This window comes from Theobroma cacao, chromosome 2, assembly GCF_053813885.1.
Source record: "Theobroma cacao isolate CCN51 chromosome 2, ASM5381388v1, whole genome shotgun sequence".
Taxonomy (NCBI): domain Eukaryota; kingdom Viridiplantae; phylum Streptophyta; class Magnoliopsida; order Malvales; family Malvaceae; genus Theobroma; species Theobroma cacao.
The window spans coordinates 4,315,956-4,341,845 of NC_142640.1; the positions used below are offsets into that span (position 1 = coordinate 4,315,956).

At 36.2% G+C, this 25,890-nt stretch overlaps 3 protein-coding genes across 3 annotated transcripts; 2 read left to right on the top strand and 1 right to left on the bottom strand.

Moving 5' to 3' along the window:
• Positions 1 to 2,663: 2,663 nt before the first annotated feature.
• LOC18607768 (transcription factor bHLH63-like) lies at positions 2,664 to 5,840 on the bottom strand. Its single transcript, XM_007042107.3, has 7 exons — positions 5,003 to 5,840; positions 4,460 to 4,693; positions 4,190 to 4,324; positions 4,031 to 4,102; positions 3,706 to 3,918; positions 3,509 to 3,611; positions 2,664 to 2,859 (listed from the first exon to the last, which is right to left on the bottom strand). Exons 1-7 carry the CDS (start codon positions 5,528 to 5,530, stop codon positions 2,822 to 2,824), a joined length of 1,323 nt encoding a protein of 440 aa, XP_007042169.3. The 5' UTR covers positions 5,531 to 5,840; the 3' UTR covers positions 2,664 to 2,821.
• Positions 5,841 to 16,849: 11,009 nt separating this feature from the next.
• LOC18607769 (rRNA processing protein-like protein) lies at positions 16,850 to 21,038 on the top strand. Its single transcript, XM_007042113.3, has 12 exons — positions 16,850 to 17,344; positions 17,685 to 17,757; positions 17,938 to 18,012; positions 18,114 to 18,224; positions 18,394 to 18,436; positions 18,812 to 18,911; positions 19,546 to 19,648; positions 19,731 to 19,826; positions 19,958 to 19,990; positions 20,308 to 20,407; positions 20,523 to 20,607; positions 20,693 to 21,038. The coding sequence occupies exons 1-12, from the start codon at positions 17,037 to 17,039 to the stop codon at positions 20,817 to 20,819; spliced, it is 1,254 nt and encodes a 417-aa protein (XP_007042175.3). The 5' UTR covers positions 16,850 to 17,036; the 3' UTR covers positions 20,820 to 21,038.
• A 3,022-nt stretch (positions 21,039 to 24,060) lies between these two features.
• Positions 24,061 to 25,672, top strand: LOC18607770 (protein RADIALIS-like 3). Its single transcript, XM_018114717.2, has 2 exons — positions 24,061 to 24,691; positions 25,447 to 25,672. Exons 1-2 carry the CDS (start codon positions 24,432 to 24,434, stop codon positions 25,472 to 25,474), a joined length of 288 nt encoding a protein of 95 aa, XP_017970206.1. The 5' UTR covers positions 24,061 to 24,431; the 3' UTR covers positions 25,475 to 25,672.
• Positions 25,673 to 25,890: the final 218 nt, after the last annotated feature.

Genomic DNA, 25,890 nt, shown 5'->3' on the forward strand with positions numbered 1-25,890 from the left:
GGATTAGTTTTTACCACAAACTTTCCTTCTTTCACTTTACAGCAAATTGATCTCTGCGCAATGGAAACCCAAATCATGGTTGTTTACCCGTCTGATGGGTCCAGTTGATCTTTCTAGTTCATTTTACGTGTTCATTTCACCAGGCCTTGTATTGGTGTTGCGTGAAAAGCCCTTGAATGACTTTACTGGGCCTCTACCAACCCAGCTGCAAACGGGCTAACGACCCGGGTAATGTCTGAAACTGCAGCTCTCTTCTGGGGTTTAAGCAGCTTCGATCTGATTTATAGAAACATCACCTTCACAAAAGCTTCAATTATATATGAAACTTGTCTGGACTGAGGCTTTAATTATTTCATATAGGTCCCAGACTTTGAGCAACTTATTGTGAACACAATTTGTGGTTTGGTGTGTCTTGGTCCTACCATCAATACTCCATTAACAAAATCAACATAGAAAATGAATATTTTCATTTGAACTAGCCTGGTTCCTGTTTTTATACCAATTACTATATTATAGTATGCAAGTATGTAAGCCTGCCTATAGCATCCTCGCAGGAAGTGGAGTAATGGTTGCTGGCTGTTTCTCAGGATTCTTGTTCAAGGTCAAGACACAAGCACTGGGCTTTTACATGCTCCAAACGAATTCTAATGTATTGTACTGGAAGTACCGACATACCTAAGAGAATCTTTGTGGGATTTTTGCCCCTTTGTTCCTTGGAATTGCGGTTTGTGAAAGGTGGAGGGAGAAACTTGAAAGGTTTAGAAAAGAGAGAGAAAAAAATTTCACGGAAACGAAATGGGCCCAAGAAAGGGAAAAGGCAATATCATCTTTCACCATCAACACAAAACAAAGAGAATCAAAGAGATCTTGCCTGTGGATGAGGCCAGGTCCACTCCTTTCACTATTACTTATGGCTTGAAAATGAAGGAAAGCTGAGGCTCTTGTGACTCCAAGAACAAGTAAATGCAATGAAGGTGCAGGCAACCTTCAGTGGTCCCTGCCAGAGCCGCAACCTACACTGAAAAGCCCCTTTCTTCTTCATTAAAACACTAGTAGTTTTTCGAGGATCGGTTAAAAACTATCCGTCGATAGAAACATTTCCTAGTCGTTCAGCTTTTGCCTTGTAGGAAATTCAGGTCCATAATTTTAGAATTATGATTAATCTGAAATCAAGTTACGTCCTATCGTAAAAGAGTAATTTAAAATTGGATCACAACCTCCCAAGTCACCAGTAGCCAACGACAACGGAACAAGAAAATTGAAACCAATTTTTGGCCGTGGTGTGAACATGGGACTGGCCTTATCCCTGCCCTTCTAGTGCTGTAGAACCAAAACCAAGAAGCGCCCCTAAGGAAATAGCATACAGATAATGAGTCCTTGGAAATAATCTGGAAAACAGGGAGCTTTGAGAGTTTAGATTCTTTTCGCCAAGTTGACAAGTTCCTCCACCCACACGGGCAGTTAATGTACCTCCACAGTTGTATAACATTCTTGTCCAGATTTATCCATGTTGATATCAGATGCATCAAACTTTAGTTTCAATCCTTTTGTGGTTATGCGCTGTTTTAGTAAAGCCGGTATAGCTTTGGTCATGATAGGTACATCATCACTTTTATGTTAAATAATAGACAAATGCAAATATCCATCCGCAGGAAAGCTATAAAACAAATGCTAAAGTTATATAAATTAAGTATTTCCTTTAATAACTCCACCAGCAAGCATTCTTTCTTTATCGATGTTCATAAAGGCGAAACCGTACACGTCTTAATTAATGAGAGCAGGTACGTTGACTAGAAAAGATCCAGTTTTGTTCTCCAGTTTCCTTCTGGCTCTTACATGAATTGGAAGTGAAAAATCATGCTGAATCTGGGAATATTTGGATTATTCTCTCCCTGTATTGCAGTTAACACCAGAGTTCCTGCATCCAAGCATTACATACAATTTGTCGTTGACAAATTCCTTAGGTCCTTTCAGGATGAATCAGAGAGAATAATCTATATGGAATGATTCAAGACTGATTCAATTTTCTCTTAAAAATAAAAGTAATATTCGATATAATTTGGAGTCACGGAAACCATTCTAAGGCGCTGAATTAACAAAGGAATGGTTGCCCTTTCACTGACATCCCTGTGCGTGTCTGTGCTACCAATTTTCGCCCCTTATTCCTCATTATATGGTTTAATTATCAGTGTCTCAATCAACATTATATTATTCTGTCTCAAAAGGGAGCCGAAGATGGTCCACTGGTAGGTTTCGTGTCCTATGTCCATGCTGGAGTGCTTCAAGTTGTCACTCAGGTTCATCCAACAGAGGAACAACTTGTGCCATTGGATTAGTCTATGCCTTCCCTCAACATTACAAAATTTTTTGTGGTGCTTCTTGCATACTTTCGTTTAATGCAGTTATTGAACTAGATGTCTTTGAATGCTAGAAAATGGGGCAGTGAAAGTTCAGATAAATGTGTGATTGTTTCAAGGAGGTAAATTGGAATAGACTGATCTTTCCTTGCATTTATCCATCCATATCAACCTCCTTTACCCCACCTGTTCCTGGGCTATGTTGACACCCCAAATTTTTGGTCCCCTCCTCCATCCCATCAACCTTTCATTGTAATTGGAATCGATTTTGTTGTGATTATAAACATAAAATTTGAACAAGAGAGAAAGTTTGAAGTTAATTAGTATTGCTCTTATTCATACTACTTTCCAGTATACATACAAATATATATATACCATATGTACTTAAAGAAGCAAAAAAGAATCTGGATCAAAGACATCTGGAATTAACTCAATCGTCAATAAATCAGGACTGATATTCTGATTCACATCTCCATCTTTAGATTGCTAGCTTCAATGGAACCTGCAAAGATCAAATTAAGCACAGTTAGATTCAATATTTTAGATCAGCAAAGGTATTACACTTCTGGTGATAGAAAAAAGACAGCAGGCGCCCTGAAATTTTCGAAGGACAGTTATAACAAGAGGACCTACTCCAACTTTCAATGGTTGCCAGTTCAATCGTTATAAGAATTCAACAGCAAAAATGGGAATACACAGTCTTATGGTTTCTCCTTTATTTAACAAAATTAAAGGAGCAGTCGTTATTCGTTAAAGATGATTTGATAGTTCTAATTGTAGGTTAGCTTAACTAAGGGCCCCAGTTTTGCTTTTCAGGTCTTAGGGGTACTGTATATGCACATTAGTAGGTCAAAATGTTGCTTACTCTATCTAAAAGAATAATCCAAGGGAACATAGTGCTCATTGAACAAAAATCTATGGTTTTGATCATTGTGGAGTGAAAATGATAGAAAGCTTCCTTTAAAGTAACTTTCTTCTTTTAAATCATATATAGGACACTGCTCTTCCTTCGTAAATTCATTTAACAACTGTGGGGTTCTCTTATGTCTCTATCAGCAGTAGTTAAACCCACTTTGCTTCATTTTTTCTGGCTTGAAAAATAATCAAAACAAGAAAGAGAACATTAACAAAGACGTGTTAGCTTTATGTACCTGTAAATGGCTGAGACGGAAACGATGTTGATCGTCCTTGGTCAAATGCCACATTGTAAAGATTTTGCAATTCAACATCCCATGTTGCAGAGGGTTGAATTTGCTGCATTGCAACGCGTGATCTATAGTGAGAAACATGGTGAATACTGTAGAAGAGAGGGTAAAGCGCAACAGTGATAAGGAGCAGAGAAAATTACCGGGAAACAGGATGAGTCGAGAAACGATGCATCAGGGATTGACACAGGGGCACTGATGGTTCTTCGAGGTGCCATATCAGGAGTGTTCATTCCCATTTCCAACCCGCAACAAGAAACCACATGTTGTACCGGACTGACCTGAAGATAAGGAGGGTTAGCCATTTCTGATGACATCCCAACCGTTGGAAAATTAGTCGTACAAGAGGGAAACACCTGTTGGGGAAAAAACAGTTCCAGCATTAGTAATAGTAACAGAAACGGTACAAAAAAGAAAAAGGTCGTTCTGCAAAATATCTGATTTATTATCTAGGGAATTTCACCTTACCTCTTTGGCAAAAAGATTTTCAACGTTGAAGTCAAGCCTTGGATTTACAGCAGCTAGTTTCATAGATAGGAACTGCAGATTATGAGCATACAAGACAGAAATAAGATTGTGGGTGTACATATATATTGAGAAAATGAAGAATTTTCAGGTCTTTTTTACCTCTACTTGCCGTTGAAGAGATTGGACATAATTGATTATTTCATCAAGCATTCCTGCTTTTCCTGTGATTTTGTTGCACCCCGGAACTAAATCTTGCAGATACTTCATTCTTTCACTGATTTTTTCCCTTCTCACCTACATAATAAAAACATAAATCAAACAAATTAAACATGATTCTGTGATGGAAGTGACCTGATAAATCAGAACACACTTTGATCACGGCCACAGAAAGTTGCTAAAGAATGGAAAAATATAAAAATTCCTACTCACTCTCTCAGCTAAGCTGTGGCTATCAGTGGCTTGGCCACGACGTGCCCGGACGTGAATATAATCAGGCTTTTGAACCTCAGAAACCTTCGAATTCTCCTTGGAAGTATCAGTCGATGATTCCTTCTTATTGTTATTGTTGTTGCTGCTGCTTTTGTTGGTATTGGGCCCTGTAATTTTTGACTCTCCCTCTTCTGCACACGCCTTGATCCTCTTGGAGTCATCTTCCGCAACAACCTAGACATATTCAAAAGAGAAACTCCACTCAATAATCTCAGCGAAACCTATCCAAACACGCTTCGAAATTATGCTCTTGGTTTCTTGCTAAAAATTGGTTCTTAGACAGAAGACACGAACTCAAAACAGAGAGCAACCAAGAACCGTAAATTTACATTTTGTTCACAAAAAAGAACTCAATGATAAAGGAAAGAAATCCCTCACAAGAAAAGCAGAGAACATATCTAGCTAGTTTGGGCTTCCGGGAAAACGATAAAGAACAGTATTAATAATAATAGAGTAATAAATAAAAAAAGACACGACCCAGACCTTTAAGTTTTGCAGCTTATCAACTTTCCTCTTCTTGAAGCTTTCTCTTCCGACGGCTGAACCAATCTTCTCAGAGACAACTGACTCCTTGCCCTTGACCTCCACCACCTCCCCTGCTACAGCCGCCGCCACAGCTGGCGGGCAGCTAGAAGTCCTTGAAATGGCGTAATTCATATCAAAACTGGGCCCATTACCGTACCCACATGGCCCAAACCCCATGCCAGGCATGTCAACCTTCACCAACTCAGGCCAGGCAGTCTCCAAACCAGGGTCAGGCTTCAGTTGCCGAGTCATCACCATGTCACCTAGCACCGAATCACCGCTCATCAAACCACCCTGAAAGCCTTCTACATGGCTGGGTTGGCTCGAAAACACCCCACTTAGCTCACTGAAATAACTTTGCTGTTGTTCTTGTTGTTGTAGTTGTTGTTGCTGAAGCTGTTCCTGTTGCCATTTCAAGCGAGCCCTTTGTCTCTCGAGCACTGTCATGTCCGAACATTGTAACATCTCTGGCAATGCTCTATTCATGTCAAACCCTCAAATTAAAAGTACAAAAAAAAAAATTCCCAAAACCAAAACAAACTAAGTAGGAAAGTGAAAGTAAGAAAAAAGCTGGTAGTAACAGGGAGGACAATAGCCAATAGGGAAACAATAGTGTTGGGGATGAAGAAGATCAGGCAGGTTTGCTATATGAGTTCATGCCTAACACGAGTTCATTGTGAGGATGGTACCATATATCATTACTAGGTGATGTGCTCTTATAGATTTTTTTTATTTTTTTGTATGGAATTTTTGGTACTTTTGAGGAAGAAAGAAAGATAGAAAAAAAAGAGATTTTAATGGCAAAGAGGAGAGGGAGAGTGGGGTATATATAAAGGGCAATAAAGGTAACCGGAATATGACACCATTAGGAACCAAAGAATTATTAAGAGAGAGATTTTCCTTTTTTTTTCCTTTTTCCTCTCCTTTTTCTCAAATTTTATACAAGATACAATTCCAGTATATATTTATTAATTAATTTTAATTTTATATAGTTATTTGGTTAAATTTTTAATATATATTGGATTTTAATTACTATTTTCTAAAAGTAAGTTCATAAGTATAAATTCTAAAGATATTCTAATGCTTTGATATAATGTAGTCCCACAAAGTAGCCAGAGTAGAAATTTCCAGGAGAATCTAAACGCTTGGATAACTAATAAACTTTGGCACTTGGCTTTAACACACGTGTTAATCTATTGGACATTAAAATAGTAAAATAAAATAATAACATAATAGTGAAAATAATTTTTGAATTATTTTAAAAATTTTTAATAAATTTTAAATCTTTTATAATGTTAAATCAAGTTTTTATATTTTTATTTTTAAACCAAATAAATACTTATAAATAATTGTCAATTAATCATCCTTAATCAAAACACTATTTTTTATATATTATGTGGTATTGACATATCATATTAGAAGATGACATGCTAATATAATGACATAATCATATGACATTTATATTTTATGTCAATGTTATATTAACATCATATGAGTATAAAATGATATATATGTTATTTTGACAAACTACAATTAGTCATTTGTTAGTTATGAGATTCTATTCGGTCAAAATTAAAAATACAAGACTTGATTGAATTTAGTGTATGTTTGGCTTAATTTTTTTTCAACTTATTTATCTTTTAAAAGCAAAAGTCAGGTCAAACATGATCTTTTGAAAAACTCTTAAAAAAAATAGTTTTTTTTTAAGAACAAATTAAAAAAAAAAAACTCAAAAAAAAAACTCCAAGAATGAGCTTTTTCTTCTCTTCTTTTAAAAATACAAGAAAATTTTTATTTTTGTTCTAAAAATATCCTCATTTATTAAAAATAATTACAATATTACCCTCTTAAAAAAAATACCTTCTACGATAATTTTAACAAAAATTATAACTTATAAAAAAATTTATCAAATAATTTTAACTTAATTTTAAAAACTATTATTTTTTATAAGAGTTTCATAATAATTTTTAAGTTAGAAAAAAGTCAGGTCAAACAGGTTTTTAATGAAAAAATAAAAATTTATTTAAATTTTTTAAAACAATTTAAAATTTTAAAATATTTAATAAATAAATTATTATATGTTGTAATAACTATTAGGAAACTATCAAATTAAACTCCAATGACAGATCGATGTTATTGTCAATAAGTATGATTCATAAATGATCATATCCACTAAAAAATTCACAATTTGACATCTACACATTTATAGAGAATAAAAATATAAAATCAAATATTTACAAATTTAAATTTATTAGCCCACATATCATGGATAATTCTATTATAGTTCAAGTTCTTCTGTTGCCATAACAACAAATGCATCCGAATTTTATGGACTGCATGTAGAATTTAGGATTGTGTGTATGGCATGAACAAAATATGATAAAATAAATTAAAAAAATGGAATTAGTAAATGCAAAAAAGAAAAAGAAAAATCATCAATATCTTGGTTGGAGTTAAGGAGGAGAGAGAGAGAGTAGAAAAATGGGACAGAGAGCCATCGAATGTATCCACAACCAGAGGCCTTGGGTTGTGGGGACCACTGACATGACCGCCACGTGGTCTTGTCCGGTGCACGGAAAAACGGCTTATTTTTTCTTTCTTTTTTTTGCCTCTCCTCTCTTGCCCTTTTCTTGTAAGAGAAACCGGAGAGAAGAGAAAAGGATAGGAAAGAAAGAGAGCTCCGTTTTATACCAAAAGTGTCAAGTTCTTCTTCAGCTCCTCCATCTTATTGATTTGTTATATTGTTAAGGGTATACGTTTTGATCCTCTTCTCAAACATTGTTAGCTTATATTTCGAGAAATAATTAAGGGCAGAAATAATGATTCTACATGTAAGTATTACAATTATATTTAAATCGGTGCATTTGAAATTTTAAAAATTTATCTCCCAATTATTATAATTGAATTTTTTTCTTAATTATCATTATAATTTGAGATCCCGATTTGTTTTTAATGACATCTCTATAATTAACATGGATTGCGAAATCTAATCAAAGGTTTTAGTGATTAAAGTTGGTCAACTTTATAATCAAATGGAGATCACGTGAGGTGTTGATTTGTAGTGGACGTGCTTTCAAAACCAAAATTGGTTGTTAGTGCTTTTGATGTCACAATTCCATCCGTGACAAGGAGAGTGTTTTTGACTATGTATTAACATTTCAAATGCTTTTACCGTTGAGTTCATGTTAAAAGAATGAGTTCCCATGAATTCTAGAATCTAATGATTCCATGTTTGTAAATATTTAACAATAACCTAAATATGCTTCAACTTGTTGGTAAATCTTCTCAATTGAAATATTACATAAGAAACTTCACTTGACCATACAAAATCTTTGAAATGATTATTCTTTAAATTGGGAAGGGAATTCTACAAATATTGTTCCATCGTTAAAAATAAATTTAAAAATTTAAATTTTTAAAAATATTTATTTTGCATGTGTATAAAATAATATTTTATAATTAAATAATAACGTAAACGTTTATACATGACGACACATCAAATATAAACTTTATATATTATATATTTTTATGGTGGATATCATTTACTCTATGATTTGGTACTGTCATCCCATAAACATCTAAAAGTTTTTAAATTTATAGTGCATAGGAACTCAAAGAAAAAAGGATCATCTTCAAAGTGTTGTGTCTCTGGGCTTCCGGGCCCGCAAAGGGAGGCTGAAAGCTCGCCCTTCGTTACGTCTCCACCCACATGGGTACGTACACGTGGTAGCTACCTGTGCTCTTGATCTGACATGTCAAAGCGCTGACGTGGTCAAACGGGGTTCTGTTCTTGCGATTGGGAACTTTGGCTACCTGGGAAGTTGCAATAGATTACGGTGGACAGCTCTGGGGGACTTCTTCTTCCAATCTCACTATCTACTCGTGGAGAGAACGGGTTTTAGGCACTGGTTGGTTGTGGACAACGAGCGTATAAAGAGCGTGGAAACTAATCATAAATTTGCCTGAGATTCTATTAGGGGACCCTTCTAAAATAGCATAGCCGTCTCCCTGAATAATTTTGTTTCTTTGTCTTTACTCTTCTCATTAAAGAATGCTTAATAGCTAACTTAGTAATTAATGTTCTGAAATTAGCAAGCAAATGCCAAGTAGGAAGGAAGTCCAATTAATTCTAAGTTTTTGACAGGAACGTTTGACGCCTTTGTTTCGGCACTGTGCACGACAAAAACGATGAAATTTCAGAAGGTGGTTGGATGCAGGTTTGATTTTAACAGCAGGAATAGAACAGGACTCGTTCATGTCTTGTCGTTAAAAGGGGATAGAGTCTCCGTCATTAACTTGTCTATTACTTTGAAATATTAGAGCTCCCCTCGACTTAAGTTTATACTAAGAAAGTGATTGAACGAATAAGAAAATTTTTGTTTGGCAAAAAGGTGGAGTCCAAGCGACACCGAGATCTTTGGCTGGAAAAGTGACAACGATTTTTAATAGATTAGTATGTCTGTAGTTATTTGTCGCCTAATTATTAATCATTAGTTGTCTTAATTTCATTCTTTTCACGATCACCATCAATAATATTTAGTTACATCGTAAAATGTCAAATAAATCAAAACTCGTCATATGATATGACTTGATCATGCACTTGTCCAATGGTATTTTTGAAATTTTCAATTTTTTTCTTTTTTAGTAAATATTTATTATTATTTAAATTACATACTGATAAAACTTGATCATGCGCTCTTATATCCACCAATCATCACACCCTTATAATATCTATCAGTTTCCTTAAAATTTCAAAATTCTTTTGTCCTCTTTTGGTAGAAGTTCATAATTAAACTTCATCATCATATATCTACCATTGCTGTATCAATAAAAGTCACACCACACCGCACATGATTTTAACATGTATACTTGGAATTTAACAGCTTACAGTCGTAATCAAAGGTTTAGGTAGCTGCATATTGATTTATGCAGCCATTTGAAGCTTTGAAGCAATATTGGAAGGTAAGGGGTAGTAGTAGTAGTAGATATACTTTGGAGTGGTGGGAACATGTCCAGAGAGGATGAAGGCTACTTCCATTATCACTCAAACTGGGCCCTCTTCACCTCTCCCCATCTTCCTCTACTTTATTAGTAGTAAGTCTCTCTCTCTCTCTCTCTCTCTCTCCCAAGTTGCATGCACTTACACATGACCGTATACCACAACAAAGGGCAAATGGGGCCTCTCATTCTCCATCTCACTGCTTCCATCACTTTCTCTCTGGTCTTCATCAACAGAAAACTACCCTTTATAGCCCTTCAATTTCCCTTTTTTTTTTGGGCTATGACTCTTTCTCATCATCATACAGCTACTTTTCTACTTTATATATATTTTGGATTGACTGACTCTCCCCAGCCCTCTATACACAGTGCTTGCTTTGATCTCTAATGCTTTCCTTTTGGGCAGCCTCAAGATTGCGTTAATTTAATTATCATCACATTCCTTTTCTCGATATAAGATTTATTCAAAGTCTTCTAGGTACTTTTTTTTCTTCCTGGTGTTTTGACTGTTTTCCATTTGCATCCTAACTCTCTTTTGATTCTAATTATTAAGAAGAATAAAATAAAAAAAATGTCGCATAACTTTGTGCTTGCGTTTTCAATATTATTCGTTTTTATTAATCTCCGATCATAGTGACCATACCGGGACCTTACTTTGATACACTAGTATATCAATATGTACTATATTTTACTAAAAAAAAGGAGGAGGACATTATGCAAGGAGAGAAGATGAGGCTAAGTGGTTGAAGATGATTTCCACAAGACTGAATAAGACATTATAAGAAACTGCATTGTTGCTCTGTGAAACGTCATTGTGCCAGTGTGGTCCAATCAGATTCAATGGTGAACCAAAATTTGAGCTTTCTGGCTAAGGTAGCGATATACGATCCCTACTCATCATCAATATATATATCTATGTATATATAAAATTTAATGCTCTAACATATATGTGCCAGGAATGTGAAAGCGAGGTGTCACTATTCCAACACGGCCTTTCATGGTGTGAATGTCTAATTTCCCAAGCAAAGTTTTATTGCCAAATCCAAAGCCATACCATAGTTGGTATCGTCCCATCTTATCTTTCCTGGATAAACCCAAAAATAATAATGATAGAGGGCAGAGACATGGGTTATAAGAAGGAGGCAATGAAATATTGCAGCAGATCCGATGTAAAGGGCATCCTAGTTCTTGCAGGCCCTCTCTTTTATAAAGGCTTTTGAGAGATAGAGAGAGAGAGAGATCAATGGAGTTGGGGCTCTTCGGACACAGTTCTGTCCCTTGTTCCATTCCCTTGAGGCTATTATTTCTAATCACATACGGACGATTTCCCTAGGTTATCTTTCTCTCCTTTAATGCAACATTTAATTTCCTTTACCTTTTCCTTTTTTTTATTATTTTTTCTCCTTTCTCGACATTCGATCATTATAGAATCTTAACTTCGAAAAGATTATTAATTGCAACCCCCATTTGCTTGGAGGCGGTTGGTGTTATCATTTTCGAATTGTATTAACCATGCATTTCATCTATAAAAAGAATCGAATTTACATGCATATTCCATTGAAGAAAATTCCTAAACCCAATCCATGAATCAAGTAAAGGAACGTTTGCATCAAATTTCTGTCTCAAGTAGTGCCAGATCTCTTTACAATCTTGATCATAAAAGCCGACGATCTTGCATGTCACGCTTGTACCATGTTTTGTGTAGTACTTCAATTTGCTTTGTTTTTCAAGAGCCGTGAGGCATCACACAACTTCTACTTATCTTTGCCAGCTTTTAAAAGTCCGAAAAAAAAAAATACTAGTATGAAAGCTGCATCTCTAAAACCAACAAAGTTGTCTTTTTGTTATAACATCATATGTAACACACACTTTTGTAAGGAAAAGAAACTCGAAACTTTGTTGGAAACCCACACTTCTAATTAGATGATGAAATGGGAGGGGAAGGTTTCATTCCTACTCAACGAAGAAACATTAAAATAAGAACAAAGCCTCCTGAAAATTTCTTTCCATACTCCCACCTAGACCGGGTTTCCTTCAATATCAAGCAAGTGTCATCATGAAAATTGTTCGTCAATGCTACGTGTTAGCTGCTGCAAATGAAAAAACACATGGTATATGTTATATACCATTAATTATATTTAATACTCCTTTTTGACTCATTTTGTGCCATATGATTAATAGTTTTTTAGTTAATTGTAGATATGTTTTTTCAGATATACGCATGTGTGTAGAATGGAATGCATGTTTGCTTAATTATGCATGAAGAAGCTATATCAGATATATACCAGTGGAGGCGTTGGGGGTATAACTGGGTTCGAATGATTGAAGTTTCGGGGGTTTCAGTCTCTCTCATATGGGCTAAACAGGTAAAACAAACAGTAAAAGGCAAAGCAAAGGTATGTAGTCTTTTATATATATATATTCTCGAACAAGAAGAAAGGTTGTCAAGTTGAGAGAAAAAGAAATACTAAAAGGAGAAAAGAAATCAAGGGTTGGGACCTTGGACATTATTGTATGTGCATTTATGTATTGCATGAATTGGATTCGCAAGTTCCAAACCACCTGACGTTTGATACCAATGTCTACAGTAAACTCCTCTGTTCTGTGATCCTGCCACTTGCACGCTTAAATACATTTACTTCTCTATGCTCATATATATATATTTTTTTTCTCTATGCTCATATATAGCTAGGTAGACTGCATTTTTTTAGCAACAAAAAAATTGAAACTTGTAAACTTCTAGACTTGAAGGTTAGGATATTAAGGAATCTGTGCTAGGATATCAAGGAGAACTATTGCTACTGTGGGAGATCTAAGATTTGATTCCTAATATCACCCAATTTCACCGGAAGAGTTAGTCAATGTCGTAGAGAATAGGCTGAACAGTAGACTGTCTTGCCAGTTCTGCAGGCCATCCATAATCAACAGGCTATCTCTCAAATTAATAACTGCGCCTCTGCGGCTAACGCCCGCAGAAATGAGGTAGTATCTCCATAGCTTCTACATTATTATGGCTATACGTCCTTTACGAGTCATAACCTGTTGGGTTAGGCAAGTGGGTCTCACCACAATTGTGCCCCGAACCAGTCCAGGCTCCAGGCTCCAGTAGCAGTGAACAAGGCTCGGAAATATTGGGCACGTACGTTTGGGCCAAAATGATGATGCGCGGCATCTTTCTTGCTGGCATGCTTTCAAGTAAAAGCTAGTGAAAGCAACATCTGGACATCAATTGGTCGAAAATTTTCTATGTTTTGGCTCCATTATATGTAGAATGTCAGATAGCAATGTTCACTTGGATTATTATTAACACTGAGTATAGATATGGCTGGAACTAGACCCCTTCACCTACACGGTAAATCTGGGGCATTTGAATATGAAATTAAAAACCACAAGTCATTGCCGTCAAGCTTCAACTACGGAGAATTATAGATGTAAAACCTACTAGTACTTTTTCTTTTCTTTTCTTTCTTCAACTATGAAGAATCAGGGGCCCATGAAATTCACCGGTAATTAATGTTGCTATCGAAGGTAGGATTTCTTTCTCGAGAAACAATAAAAAGATAAGGCTTTGTGCATGGCTTAGCTTTAATGTGACAGATTAAACTTTTTCCTGTTCCATAAAAGGGATTGGTTTTGATTCTGAAAGAAAACTATGAAGATGATAAGAAGAGTAACATTGAGAAAGACAAGAGTTGAAAGCGTCCCAGGGGGCACATAACTCGTAACTCACACACATGGAGGATGCATGCACATATATGCCATTTGGACAACAGCTGATCAGTCAAAGACCCAAAGGGACCGGTCAAAGGCAGAATACGCCAGCTGCAGCATCAAAGACAACAGTAAAGACAAGTTCTTATGTCTCTACAGCTGCTTCACCATCATGGCAAAAGCCAACATCCCACAATCAGTGCTACTACAGTTTTTTGCAATTTGTAGCTGGTCAAGATGCTACTTGGACTCGTTGCAATTTCGATGAATTTAGTCTGTTCCGAGTAAATCCTTTACTTGTCTTTCTGACAAACTTACCTTGGAAAGCAAAGAAAAAAAACCGTGCTGTGCTCCTCCAAAGATACCAAAAAGGAGAATGGACAAATACTTACCCTTGTAATGGGGAGGATCAATGCATTTGAACAGAATAGAGTTCGAGAAAAGAGAGAGGGGAGTTCAAGAATTTGCAAAAGGAAGTTTACTTTGCCATTTCTATGGCTGCACTTGTTGTTCTGTTATTCGTAACTTTTCTTTTATCATCAAAATACAAAGAGAATAATGAAAAAAATAAATAAAAAAAAATACTGCTGCTAGACTATCTTAGTCTTAGAATAGAATAAAAACGTTGGTGACCGTCGAGCTGGAGACACAAATTTGTAGATAAAGGATTATCCAAGTCTACATTCACATAATAATAAGAAGCTATAAAGATTATTCCAGCCAGCTAGATTGAGGGGAACTAATCTTCCCACCTAGCATCTCATCTTTAAACCTTATCAAAGGAAATGGGATTTGACTTTCCACTGGTTTTTGTTTGTCCCCTAAAACAAAAATTCATTAAAATTATGTTTTCTTTTAGCTTTTAGGTAGTGTTGCGAACTGTAGGTTTATATATATCTGTCAACATATACATATATACCTAGATGCACTTGCATCCACTAAATTTCAGAAAAAGGGTGCTAAAAGATAAAACCTTTTGAAATACATAGACTAACTTAATTAATGAGTGTTCCCACAACTAAAGACACAGAGATAAAAAACCCAATTTTTAGCAAAGAAGTATTGGGTTGTATTTAAAATGATAAGCAATAGCAGAGACACTATCACATGAGAGTTTTATGGATAACCCTTTAAGAACAAAGACATAGAGGGCCTCAGTAATATTTATTTATATAATTGTTGACAATAGATTTTGTAGTAAGGGTATTGAGGCATAAGCTGGGAATATTTTAGGGTGAGAAAGATGAAGTGATGGTGGGCGGGGAAACCATAGGGACTAGCTGTAGGAGAGTGCTTTGAAGGATTTTGGCTACTCTCGCAAGTCTCAATGCATGCCATATCTGTCTGTTCCCATTTCCTTTCTAGGCATGAAAACCGGAAAACATATTCTTTGTTTTTATCTTTCAAAAGTGTGCAGGTCCAGCAGCTGAGCATAGATATTATTAGGGATTAAATCCGTGATTAAAATGGCAAAGTAATGCTTCATCTAGATTCATTAATTCTTTTGAAATGCCTGTGTTTCTGTACATAATACATTAATGTTTGATGTGCCGTGTAAACCGTATAGCATCATCATGAAGTGAAACCTGGAGAAGGGATGCCAGCGGCCATTAAATTCAAGAACAGTTGTACGATTCCTACTATAGGTACCATTGCAGGAAAATTTAATATGGACAACAGTACCAAATATTTTGGTCTCAATTGAAATGATCAGTCACTCCCCATGACTTTCAGGTCCTCACCTCTATGGCCGGTTGAACGTTTTCTCAATATTGACCATAACGATGGGCAAACTCACTCTTTGAAGCCTGAAGCTGATCAATGATAAATAGCCTGCCAATTATTCAACCCACTAGTCTATCTAATAATTACCTTAAAACTGTTGTCATTTAGTATCTCTGTGCATTATTTAGTCATGCTTTATTAGTCATTACAAAATGATGGCAGTGGGGAGCCCAGCAAAAGGGAACTTTCATGGCTTAAGGGCTATAATAGTACAGAAGGCTTAGGGGGCATAGATTGGGCAATTAAATGTGGGTTCCTACAACTGTAAAGCTGGTGGGGAATGAGTCCTTCAAGATTATGATTGTGTTTGGTTGGGTGCAAACCAAGTCAAAAATGATTTTGAGAGAGCCAGCTGTCATGAGTTGTTGTTACAATATATGATGTATGACGATAAGTTGAGAATTTGAGAATTGAGAGAGAGAAGGGGAAAGTTTTTCTTTGCTCTTTATCCTTTCCATAGCACTCTTGTTGAGAAGTATACTAAGAAGAAATGGTCTATGGTTGTATCATTATTTCAAGCAAGCAACTGACAGAAAGACTTGGAGGAGGCTGGAAGCCTGGAAGGGATTCTCTGAGAGGGATAAGAAAAAAATAAAAAATAAAAAAGATCCCCTCAAACTTTTTCAAAGGCTGCAAAATCTGATGCCTGATGGCTTTGAGATTCTTCCTATATATGCATTAACAAACATTGATCGAACTCCAGACGTAGGCAAGTCAAAGGGCCCCAACCTTGTATAAATCTTGAAGTGCCCAATGCCAATGGGAAATAAATAAGCCTTCTCAAACATAATTCAGAGGTCTAATATGAATCATGATCATCCTTTTCAAACCAAATTTCAACAAATGGAAAAAAGAAAAGGATAAAGGTTGGGGATGTTAATGGTGGAAGTTGAACTCATGTAAGCATCACCCTGCCATAATATGGTGGGGGTACTGACATATACATATTTGTCAAATGAAGATGATACTTCTTTTTCATTTAATTTTTCTATCAGACTAAGAGAAGATTAAAGCAATTGATAATCTCTGCAATGCAATCTATTAAATAGAGCCAAAGAGAGACCATGATTCTCAGCTTGGAGAAAAGGAGAGACTATGGCAACTTTGTAAGAGAGAATAAGAGAAAGTGCAACTTATGCCCAATGCAATACAAAGCCCATTTTTGACCCATTAAGTTTAAAGCCCATTTTGAGCGGGTTCAAGGCCCATTTAGAATATCGAGTTCCTTATCTCAGCCTAGAGTAAAATGGGCCTGTTTAATGCCCAAGCAAACGTTGTTAAACCCTGAACCCTTGTCTGATGCCGTTTACAGAAATTCAACGTCCGAAACGCATCTTTTCAATTGTTGTGAACTAAAAATTTGCAAATGACAGGGTAATTATATTGATTCCTGGCGCGGCTGATTTTTGTGTTGATTTTTTTGGGGTTTTTCGCTTTTCGATTTCGTAAGTAGGGTTGGAATTCTTAGTGTCCTTTACAAATTTAGGGTATTGGAAAAATGGGGTTATCTTCGAAGCGACGTGGAAAAGCTGGAGGCAAAGATGTGGCCTTGGAGGACTTCGATGATTCGGAAGATGAGGAATTAATGGTTAATGGGGATAGGGAAGAGGAAGAAGAAGAAGATGATGATGAAGAGGAAGATGATGATGAAGAGGAAGATGAAGAAGAAGAAGTTGATGAAGACAATGAAGAAGAAGTAGAAGAAGATAGCGATGAAGGAGAAGAGGAAGGATCAGTAGAAGAGGACAAAGATGGTGAGATGGAAGAACTTGAAAAAGAGTATAAGGATCTTCACTATCATGAGCAGTAAGCATTCCCCCTTCAAGTTTTTTCTTTTTCTCTTTTTAAATTTATTCTTGTATTAGCACATTAGATATTTGGTGCTTCCTTCGCATTTCTAATTTTATAGGTTAGATTGGAATTTGGTTAGTTTACTATACACATTAACAGATTTTGGGTGTGGGAACATATTGAGATGATTGAGTTTGTTTATAATTTAATCAATGTCGCGACTTTCTTTTTACAATAAATTCGAGAAATTCTGTTGTAGAATTGTGTGGAATCAGCGAAGAATTTAATTTTATAGGTAAAATTATGTTGTTTCTGTAAGTTTCCTATTTTATTTTTATTTTTGGTTTTCATTTAGAGACATACTGAGGAATCTTAAGCGTCATAAGGATGAAGATATTCAGAAGGGTCAAGCAGTGAAGAACCAAAAGGTAGTATAATCTTTCTTTGCATTTATATAAACTTGACTCTGATGGCGTTTGGTTTTCCATCGTTACGAATAACTATTATTGAGTACTGTGATCAAGGTTTCCATTTACTTTTATAGCTATCTTGTTTTTTTGGTTGTGTGCTGCTATCAACTTGCTTAACCTTCTCCTTCTTTTGCCAAGGCTCTCTGGGATAAAACTCTTGAGTTTAGATTCTTACTTCAGAAAGCATTCTCCAGTTCAAATCGACTACCGCAGGTACCCTTTTGTTCCCTTTTTGTGTCTTTTGTGTTCTTTACTGGATTGGAATATTTTGTTTATTTATTCATATAGGATTTATGTGAGGGCTTTTCTATCAGGACCCAGTTAGGTCTTCATTTTGTGCTGCAGATGAAGCAGTCAATGTTGCATATTCAGACCTTATTACCTCATCAAAGAGGACTTTAGATTCTTTATTGGAACTGCAGGAGGTATGGCTGTTCTCAAGAAACCTCTTGCCTGCTTATTTTCTATCTTATTTGCTTATAATATTTGACTAGTACTTGATTAGTTGTCGTGGATATGTTAATGCCTTTAACTACCTTACCAGGAAATTCCTTTTGCTCTGATTTTTTCTCTGTATTACTATCAAATTGTCAGGCTTTGCTAGAGAACAATCCACCAATCGCTCAATCTGTAGATGGTATGACACTGATTGCTTTTGTCAAATTTTATCAATATGCATCCTGTCACTTGACAGACGCTTTATTTATATTATTTAAATGTTAGGAGCTTGATTCTCCTTGATAGTTTTGATACACTGACAACATCATGTGTCATGCTGTGTTTAGTTTAAGTTAATAGCTAATCTCAATCTTCTATTGATTTTAATCACATTTATCGTCTACCTCAGAAGTTCCTCTTTCTTTCAATGTAACTGAGTACTTAAATATCTATCAATTTATAATTTGACTAGATGATTATATAAACATTTAACGTCAAACTGCCAACAACTAAGCATGCACATTATGGATCTTGATAATGCTCTTATTGTCCTAACCCATGTCCTGTGCTTAAGGTAATGCTGTTCAAACATCTAAGAGCCTTTCCAGAGATTCTAAAAACTTGGACATGGAAGATGATGAAGAGTGGTTATGGATATCTCAGATGAATAGGAGGTATCTCCAGCGGTTTCTCTTTTGCTCAATTCAAACTGGTATTTTCTGTTAAAATAGAAATGCTCATATGATAATATTCATTGGCTAAAGCGAATCTTGTAGAAAGAATGAGGTGGTTTAGCCTTTAACTGAAATTACTGAGGTGGCTGCTTTAGCCTCTTTTCTGATGTGTTCATTTATTGATCAATGCCATATTTCTCAATTGATTGTTCTTGGAGTGTTTACCAATACTATTCCGAATATGCTCTAGATTCTTTGAGTTGTGAAGTCTACGTTTCCAGGTTGGACATCTTTAAATTAATATTTCAGGAGATGCTTTGCTGAAAAGAGTATAAGCCATAATCTGTTACAGACCGTTTTATGGAGTCTTCTTGAAATTGCTAGGTTCAAAAATGCTGCATTGAGAATGGTGTGTTGATGCCCAGAGGCTCGCATCAGTGCATTAAGGAACATTCACAAAATTGCTTTTATGGTTTTGAGAAGCTTAATCATGTGCTTTCTGCTTCCTTTTTTTCTTCTAAATGTTGTGTATCTTATTTAATCCTCACTTGCTACAATTTTCCTTGTGCAAATAATATTTCTTGATATGAACATTTGTAAGTTAACTGGAAATCTCAATGCTTGAATCTTGTAGAATAGCAGCTTTCAGAGATAAAGCAGTTGACAAATGGCAGAGAAAGACAGAAGTCACAACTGGTGCTGCTGCAATCAAAAGCAAATTGCAAGCTTTTAATCAGGTTTGCTCCTATAAGTGATAATGAATCCATGCCCTATAGGATGTAAAATGAATCTCACTTTGCTCTTCCCTTCCAATGCCAGAACATTAGTGAACAAGTTGCTGCCTATATGAGGGATCCAAGTAGAATGATAAAGCAAATGCAACAAAGAAGATCAACCATTGGCATATTTGGGCCTGTAAGCTACTATACTTACCTAGTTTAGGGGTGCTGAATTTACGTAAAACATTAGACACAGCTCTGGTGCTGGTGCGCTCTCTGTACTGTGATTTTTTTTTCTGTTTTATTGATTACCATCTCATTGGGCAGGTTACTGAGGGCACTAAAAATGCTAATGGAGAGGTAATTTTTTTTTTCATTTATTTTAGTATAGTCTTGAATATATGAACTGGTGTTTCTATTAATTTTTTTTCATTTATTTTACTAGTGTTTACAAACCTTCATTGCATAGAAATGTCTTGTTTAGGTGAAAATCATGGGGGTAAGAGAAGTTGCTGATGGTCCAGTTGTGATAAGTGCTTAGCCAAATAAAACGAGGGTTTTTCTGTCCAAATATTTAGTATAGGTGCTATAGGAATACTGCTTTTGTAATTAATAAATGTTATTAATGCTGCTTTTCCTCCTGTAAAATTTTAGTCTTGAATCCTTTCTTTGCTTAGGAAGCGCATCCTGAAGGTGATCCCGAACTTCTGGATGATTCCGAATTTTACCAGCAATTGTTGAAGGAATTTTTTGAGACTGTTGACCCTACGTCATCTGGTAAATACTCTCTATGATTTAGTAAATTTTTTCTTGCATAACTAATTGTAGACAGCTTGTGTGTTAAGAATCCTTTTTTTTTTAAAAAAAAAAATTTGTTATTGATTGACCACAGAGACAGCCTTCTATGCCTTGAAAAGACTGCAAACTAAGAAGAGAAAAATCGTTGATCGGCGTGCCTCAAAGAGTCGCAAGATCAGGTCAGTTTTCATATCTTATTGAATTGGCACCAATGTAGTGCATTTCCTAATGTTCTACATTTCCTCTTTAATAACATTCTTGTAGGTACCATGTCCATGAGAAAATTGTCAATTTCATGGCTCCTGAGCCTATGAACCTTCCTGACATGGCTCCAAAATTATTTGAGAATTTGTTTGGATTGAAAACCAAAAAACCTACTGCTCAAGTCTGATTGTTCCATACCAGGGCAAGATAGACCCGTGCCTTGAAATTTTGTAATTTTTATTCCTTTGAGATGTCTAATGAATACAAAATGGTTTTATATTTATTTATTTTATTTCTGATGTATGCACTTGAATGTAAGGATATATTTTAGGGGTATGTAAGTCACATAAAAAATTGTTTTGTATCCCATAATTTCTATCAATTAAAGTGTCAAACATGTTACCAACTCAAAGAGGAAAATCAAGAAAATAACAATTAAGAAATATATGTGAAATTGCTAAAGCCTGTGGCAAACTTTCTTCATGTGGAGGTTTACAACTTACGTTTTCATTTTTGAAGCACATATCTGGAATCTGCTTTGGTGAGGTCAGAATCTGCTTCTATTTTTTATATGCCAGGATTTTCAGATTTCATATATATATATATATATGTGTGTGTGTGTGTGTGTATATATATATATTTCAATTTATTTCTGATGCTTCCTCTTTTTGTATCGGATTGAGGCATGCCCACAAATCCATTATCAGCTTCAGGTCACTTCACTACCCGACTTTTTCTTCTCGCAAATGATTAAAACATGATGTCGCAGGCAAGTAAATATCATATCTGTTCCTTTGTGAAATGGAAAAAGGTTTTTTCACGATTCCCTTTGGTTGGTACACAGGGACGCGTACGTTTTTTCTGCTTATCCTCAAAGCAAACAATAGCCGAGACAAGCTATTAGCCTTCCAAAATCGTAGATTCCCCCTCTCTACGAGCCAGTGGTGGACTTCTTGGGCTCTTGAAAAGTCACAGTTCCCCCTCTCAACTTTCATGGCCCAGCAAGGACATGAAAAGAGCTGGGTGCAGCCAAAGCCGTCAGGATTCTGGGGCTTGATTCCTGATAGAGAAGGCAGGCTAGGCTACGTAGACAAACTATTATTCACAACAAATTGAGTGGAATTAAAAACCCAAACCAGAGAACCTTTCCATGGTTCGTTCCAACCTGCTAGGAAAGGACCACAAACGGCAACGAAAAACGGTCAATTGGTATAGGCTATAGGCCCTAGAGAATGTACCCTTTTCCAACGTTGATGTTTAGATGTTGATAACCCAAAAATATCAATGTAAAATTCATGGGACCACCATTTAGTACCTCTCATCTACCACAAATCGGATCGACCCGTAATTAAATTGGCAAGTTACAAAAAAGCAACCATCCTTCCCCCAATTCATGCACCCAAGGCAACTTGTTTCATGGGGGCTACCATTTTTGGATTCCTAGAAGTCTTAAGTCACACGGAGGAAAATAGATCACCAGTTTAGCCAACTGAATGGATATTTGAACTCTGTTCAGTAGGAATGATGGGGAAAAAGGATAAAGAAGGTCGAAAGCCTGTAGTCTGGTCTTGGTTAAAATTTTAATACCATTTAAGGCTTTAAAATCAGTAAGATGTAGCTTCCCATAGTTGGAATATGGTTTGCAAACTCAGTCAAAACATAGAAAAGGAGAAGATAATTGCATAAAAAAGAATAAAAAAACCTTGGGTGTCTATGAAAAATGACTTTCCATATCACGAGCGTTATGACTGGCCTGGACCAGTGCTATGGTCCTCAAGACGATGACCCAACAATCATATGTGGTATCCGTTTATGGTCAGAATTAAAGAAAAAATTTCAATGCCTTTCTGTGCTTAATATCCACATCAGTCAATTAGCTCACCTCAAAAAAAGAAGAAAGAAGATCAAAAGATTCTATCACTTTATTCACTAATTATTGATTGGGCAAAATGTTCTTGGCATAGCTATCAAAATGATCACATACGCATTGTCCATTTCTCCTCTTTTATCTCTTTAGTTTTTAGTGCTTTTTTGGATTATTCGTACGTAGAGATATTTGAGAATTTCAATGATAAAAGAAAATCCTACAAGCATGGAATTTTTTGTCAGCATTAAATTCGTCTTTAAGCTTAAACTAAACGCTTCCACAACATGTAATTTAGCCCTCAGCGGTATTGCTTACTAGGAAACTGGCATCAGGTTTTCCCTGCCAAAGTACTTGCTTGCTCCCTGACTTGATTCCTGACCAGCTTTTGATTGATCTCGTGTGACCAGCTTTTGATAGAAAAGGGAAATGGACAAAGCATAGAACAAAAGAGACTGGCCGGCTGAGCAACGGTGAAAAAAAAAGTTTACCCCACTAAATCAATCAACTGACACAGAATCCACCCCACCCTCTTATCCGAATAGAAAACCAGCAGCACCTGTTGATTGTACTGATACATGCAACAAAAAAAACAATTCTTTCTGTGATCATCTATGTATACTGTATACACATGATCTATAGTAGGCTTTCGGCAGGTAAGCAGCTAGAAGCTTTAGGAATACTGTTGAGGGAAAACATCCCAAGCTCCAATTCCAATGATCTGAAACGAATCAAAACTGCATCAACCACACTGCTCCCAGCTGCCCTCTTACCCTTGGGAGTATGTTTCTGAGTCCAATAGACTTCATATCAGTTCACTGCCGTCTGGGGCCAATAGTTTGAGTCTGATATGTAAAGGAGCTATCCATTTCTCTTGAATGGTTCCAACAATTAAGACTTTTCCTTATTACTATATTACTGCTGTTACATACAACTTCATTTTGTAGATTTAATCGAGGGCCGAATAAGACAGAGAAGAAAAGAATTCGTGATAAGTATCGTATGACACCCGAGGATGACAAGGTAGGAAATGGCAATGTGATAAGTTCAAGTGAAGAGGGGGATTGCTTTATTCCTGGCGTGAATGATGAATATTGTTAGAACAGGACAACGCCAAATGACCACATCAATAGTAAAAAGCCTAAAGCTATACAGACAGGTTACAATTGCATGCCTGTCCACTGGGTGAAAATCTTCTAATAAAAGATCTATTTATCGGGTTTTGTTGTTTTCTGGTAAAAGTACTGTAGCACTACAACTTCTGCATTCCTTGCCAAGTCCTCTTTTAACCCAATTGATTTTTAAGAGATTAGATTTGTCTTCAACCGAGTCCCGACTTATTACCAGATTAAGATTAAAACAGCTAAAGACCCAGTTTGTGAATTCACTTGAAACACTAGTAAGTTATATTTTTCTGAAGTTGGTAACAGAATTTGCTTGGTTCAACAATTGCCAGACACCCGCTCTGCTTACTCACTTGGTTGAAAGAGAGGCTCAAGGCTTGTGTTCCTATAATTATAAATACTAGCTGCTAATTAAGAGAGCCCGTCTATGATCTACAGAGTCTAGAGTGCTTTTAGTCATAATTGTATTTAGAGAAAAAATATAAAAATTTTAGTACCCTTCCTTTGAAACTGATTCCATTCCCTCTCTTTCTTTACATTGTCCTGCTCAATCTTGTGGTTCCAAAGGAGACGAGTCATACTTATGCTACCTTTTGGCAACATAGATTCGCCAACTTGCTCCACCCAACAATCATCTCTCCACTGCTTATAAGTAGAGCGCTCATGGAAATCTTTAGCACAAGCCACTGCTCTACTAAAACCGTCTTTGCTCCTTTCTTCTCTTCTTACTCTTCTTTTCCTAGTCTGCAGTAGTCTTTTTACAAACAATCTTGAGTCCATTTTAATTTGCTTTAAACTTTGCATAGTAGTTATGGCTTCAAGCTCTCTACAGTCCAGAGATTCAGTTTCATGGACGGCAAAGCAGAACAAACTGTTCGAAAAGGCTTTGGCCAAGTACGATAAAGACACCCCTGATCGTTGGCACAATGTTGCTAAGGCTGTAGGCGGAAAAACTGCTGAAGAAGTGAAGAGACACTATGAAATCCTTGTTGAAGACCTTAAGCACATCGAGTCCGGTCGCGTTCCTATTCCTAACTACAGGTCCACTGGCAATGCAGATGAAGAAGAAAGGTAATGCTAATTGAAAATTTGGCCTCCCTTCTCTCCTATTTTTATCTTGCATGTACTGTTAATTTAGATACAATTTGCATGACTTTGTTGGGAACTTCTTTCAATCACTGTGCAATTCGTACCATCCTATGATTGCAAAGTTGCAAAAAGTAGCTGGCGCCCCAAAAATCTGTCTGAAGCCTGCAGACTGGTCACAGCATTACCCGCTTTTTTGTTGGTATCAATAAATCTGAAGGTACCTGTATAGTGTTATGGCTCTAAACAAAAGTTCGAATTCAACGAAAACATAAATCAGTTGATAATTGCCGCATTGCTCCAAATTTAAGGACTCAGAAAAGTTAAAAGATCCATATCAGATGATTACAAGTTCCAAACTTTAGGTGGTCCATTTGATCATTCAGTTTGTCCAAAAAGCCAATTCTAGACCTCCCAAGCCCTACCACACTCCACAAACTCACTCCTTGCATTACTTTCAGTTTCTTATCCTGTCCCTTGTTTTACAGAAATCGCACATGAACTTCAACCCAAACTCCAACTTGATTTTGAAACACATCTTCTCTTGGAAAAGGAATAAAAAAAGGGTAGATAACCTTATGAGAAAAAGATTTTTAATGTTTGAATCTGGAGAATCTTCTTACAATTCCTACCTGAGCAGCTCTCGACAATTTTTATATTATCTTTTTGCCTTTTCCTTTTTGTTTTTTTGTTAATTTCTTAAGCTGAGATTGCTTCCTTTTTCTTGCTTACTTTTGCAGGCTTATAAGGTATCTTAAGCTGCAGTGAAGTCCCAAGCTTGGCCTACCCTTGTATCATATCCTAACGCCAGATCACTACGTAGACATGCGAATCAACATGTGAAAAACGGCTGTCCCTCCCTTCTCCCCAACCCCCTTTCCCTTGTCTACCTCTTGCAGTTTGCTAATTTACTTCGTGAATTGTAATGAAAACGATCTATTTTCAGTAGCTTACATAATTTCTTAATTTCCCGTGTACCCACCATTTCTTAATGCGTATCATAAAATATGATTCCTTAGACAAAAAAAAATGGTATATGCTCACTAACTATGCGAGACACCGGAGAGACGTAAGAAGTTAGGAATCTACGGCCAATGGGTATATATTGCTTTGGAAGGAAATTCCTTTTCAAATACTATTACACATCATAATAATTCATAAAGCCTAATTATGTCAAGGGTACA

What these genes read in the sequence shown, in the direction of transcription:
- LOC18607770 (XM_018114717.2), top strand. Translation starts at nt 24,432, where the DNA reads ATGGCTTCAAGCTCTCTACAGTCCAGAGATTCAGTTTCATGGACGGCA. An exon ending in AATGCAGATGAAGAAGAAAG is followed by an intron (nt 24,692 to 25,446) that starts GTAATGCTAATT and finishes TTACTTTTGCAG; the next exon opens with GCTTATAAGGTATCTTAAGC.
- LOC18607769 (XM_007042113.3), top strand. Translation starts at nt 17,037, where the DNA reads ATGGGGTTATCTTCGAAGCGACGTGGAAAAGCTGGAGGCAAAGATGTG. An exon ending in AAGCAGTGAAGAACCAAAAG is followed by an intron (nt 17,758 to 17,937) that starts GTAGTATAATCT and finishes TCTTTTGCCAAG; the next exon opens with GCTCTCTGGGATAAAACTCT. An exon ending in CTAAAAATGCTAATGGAGAG is followed by an intron (nt 19,991 to 20,307) that starts GTAATTTTTTTT and finishes TTCTTTGCTTAG; the next exon opens with GAAGCGCATCCTGAAGGTGA.
- LOC18607768 (XM_007042107.3), bottom strand. Translation starts at nt 5,530, where the DNA reads ATGAATAGAGCATTGCCAGAGATGTTACAATGTTCGGACATGACAGTG. An exon ending in ATAAGCTGCAAAACTTAAAG is followed by an intron (nt 4,694 to 5,002) that starts GTCTGGGTCGTG and finishes GAATATGTCTAG; the next exon opens with GTTGTTGCGGAAGATGACTC. An exon ending in TCCGTCTCAGCCATTTACAG is followed by an intron (nt 2,860 to 3,508) that starts GTACATAAAGCT and finishes TGATCTTTGCAG; the next exon opens with GTTCCATTGAAGCTAGCAAT.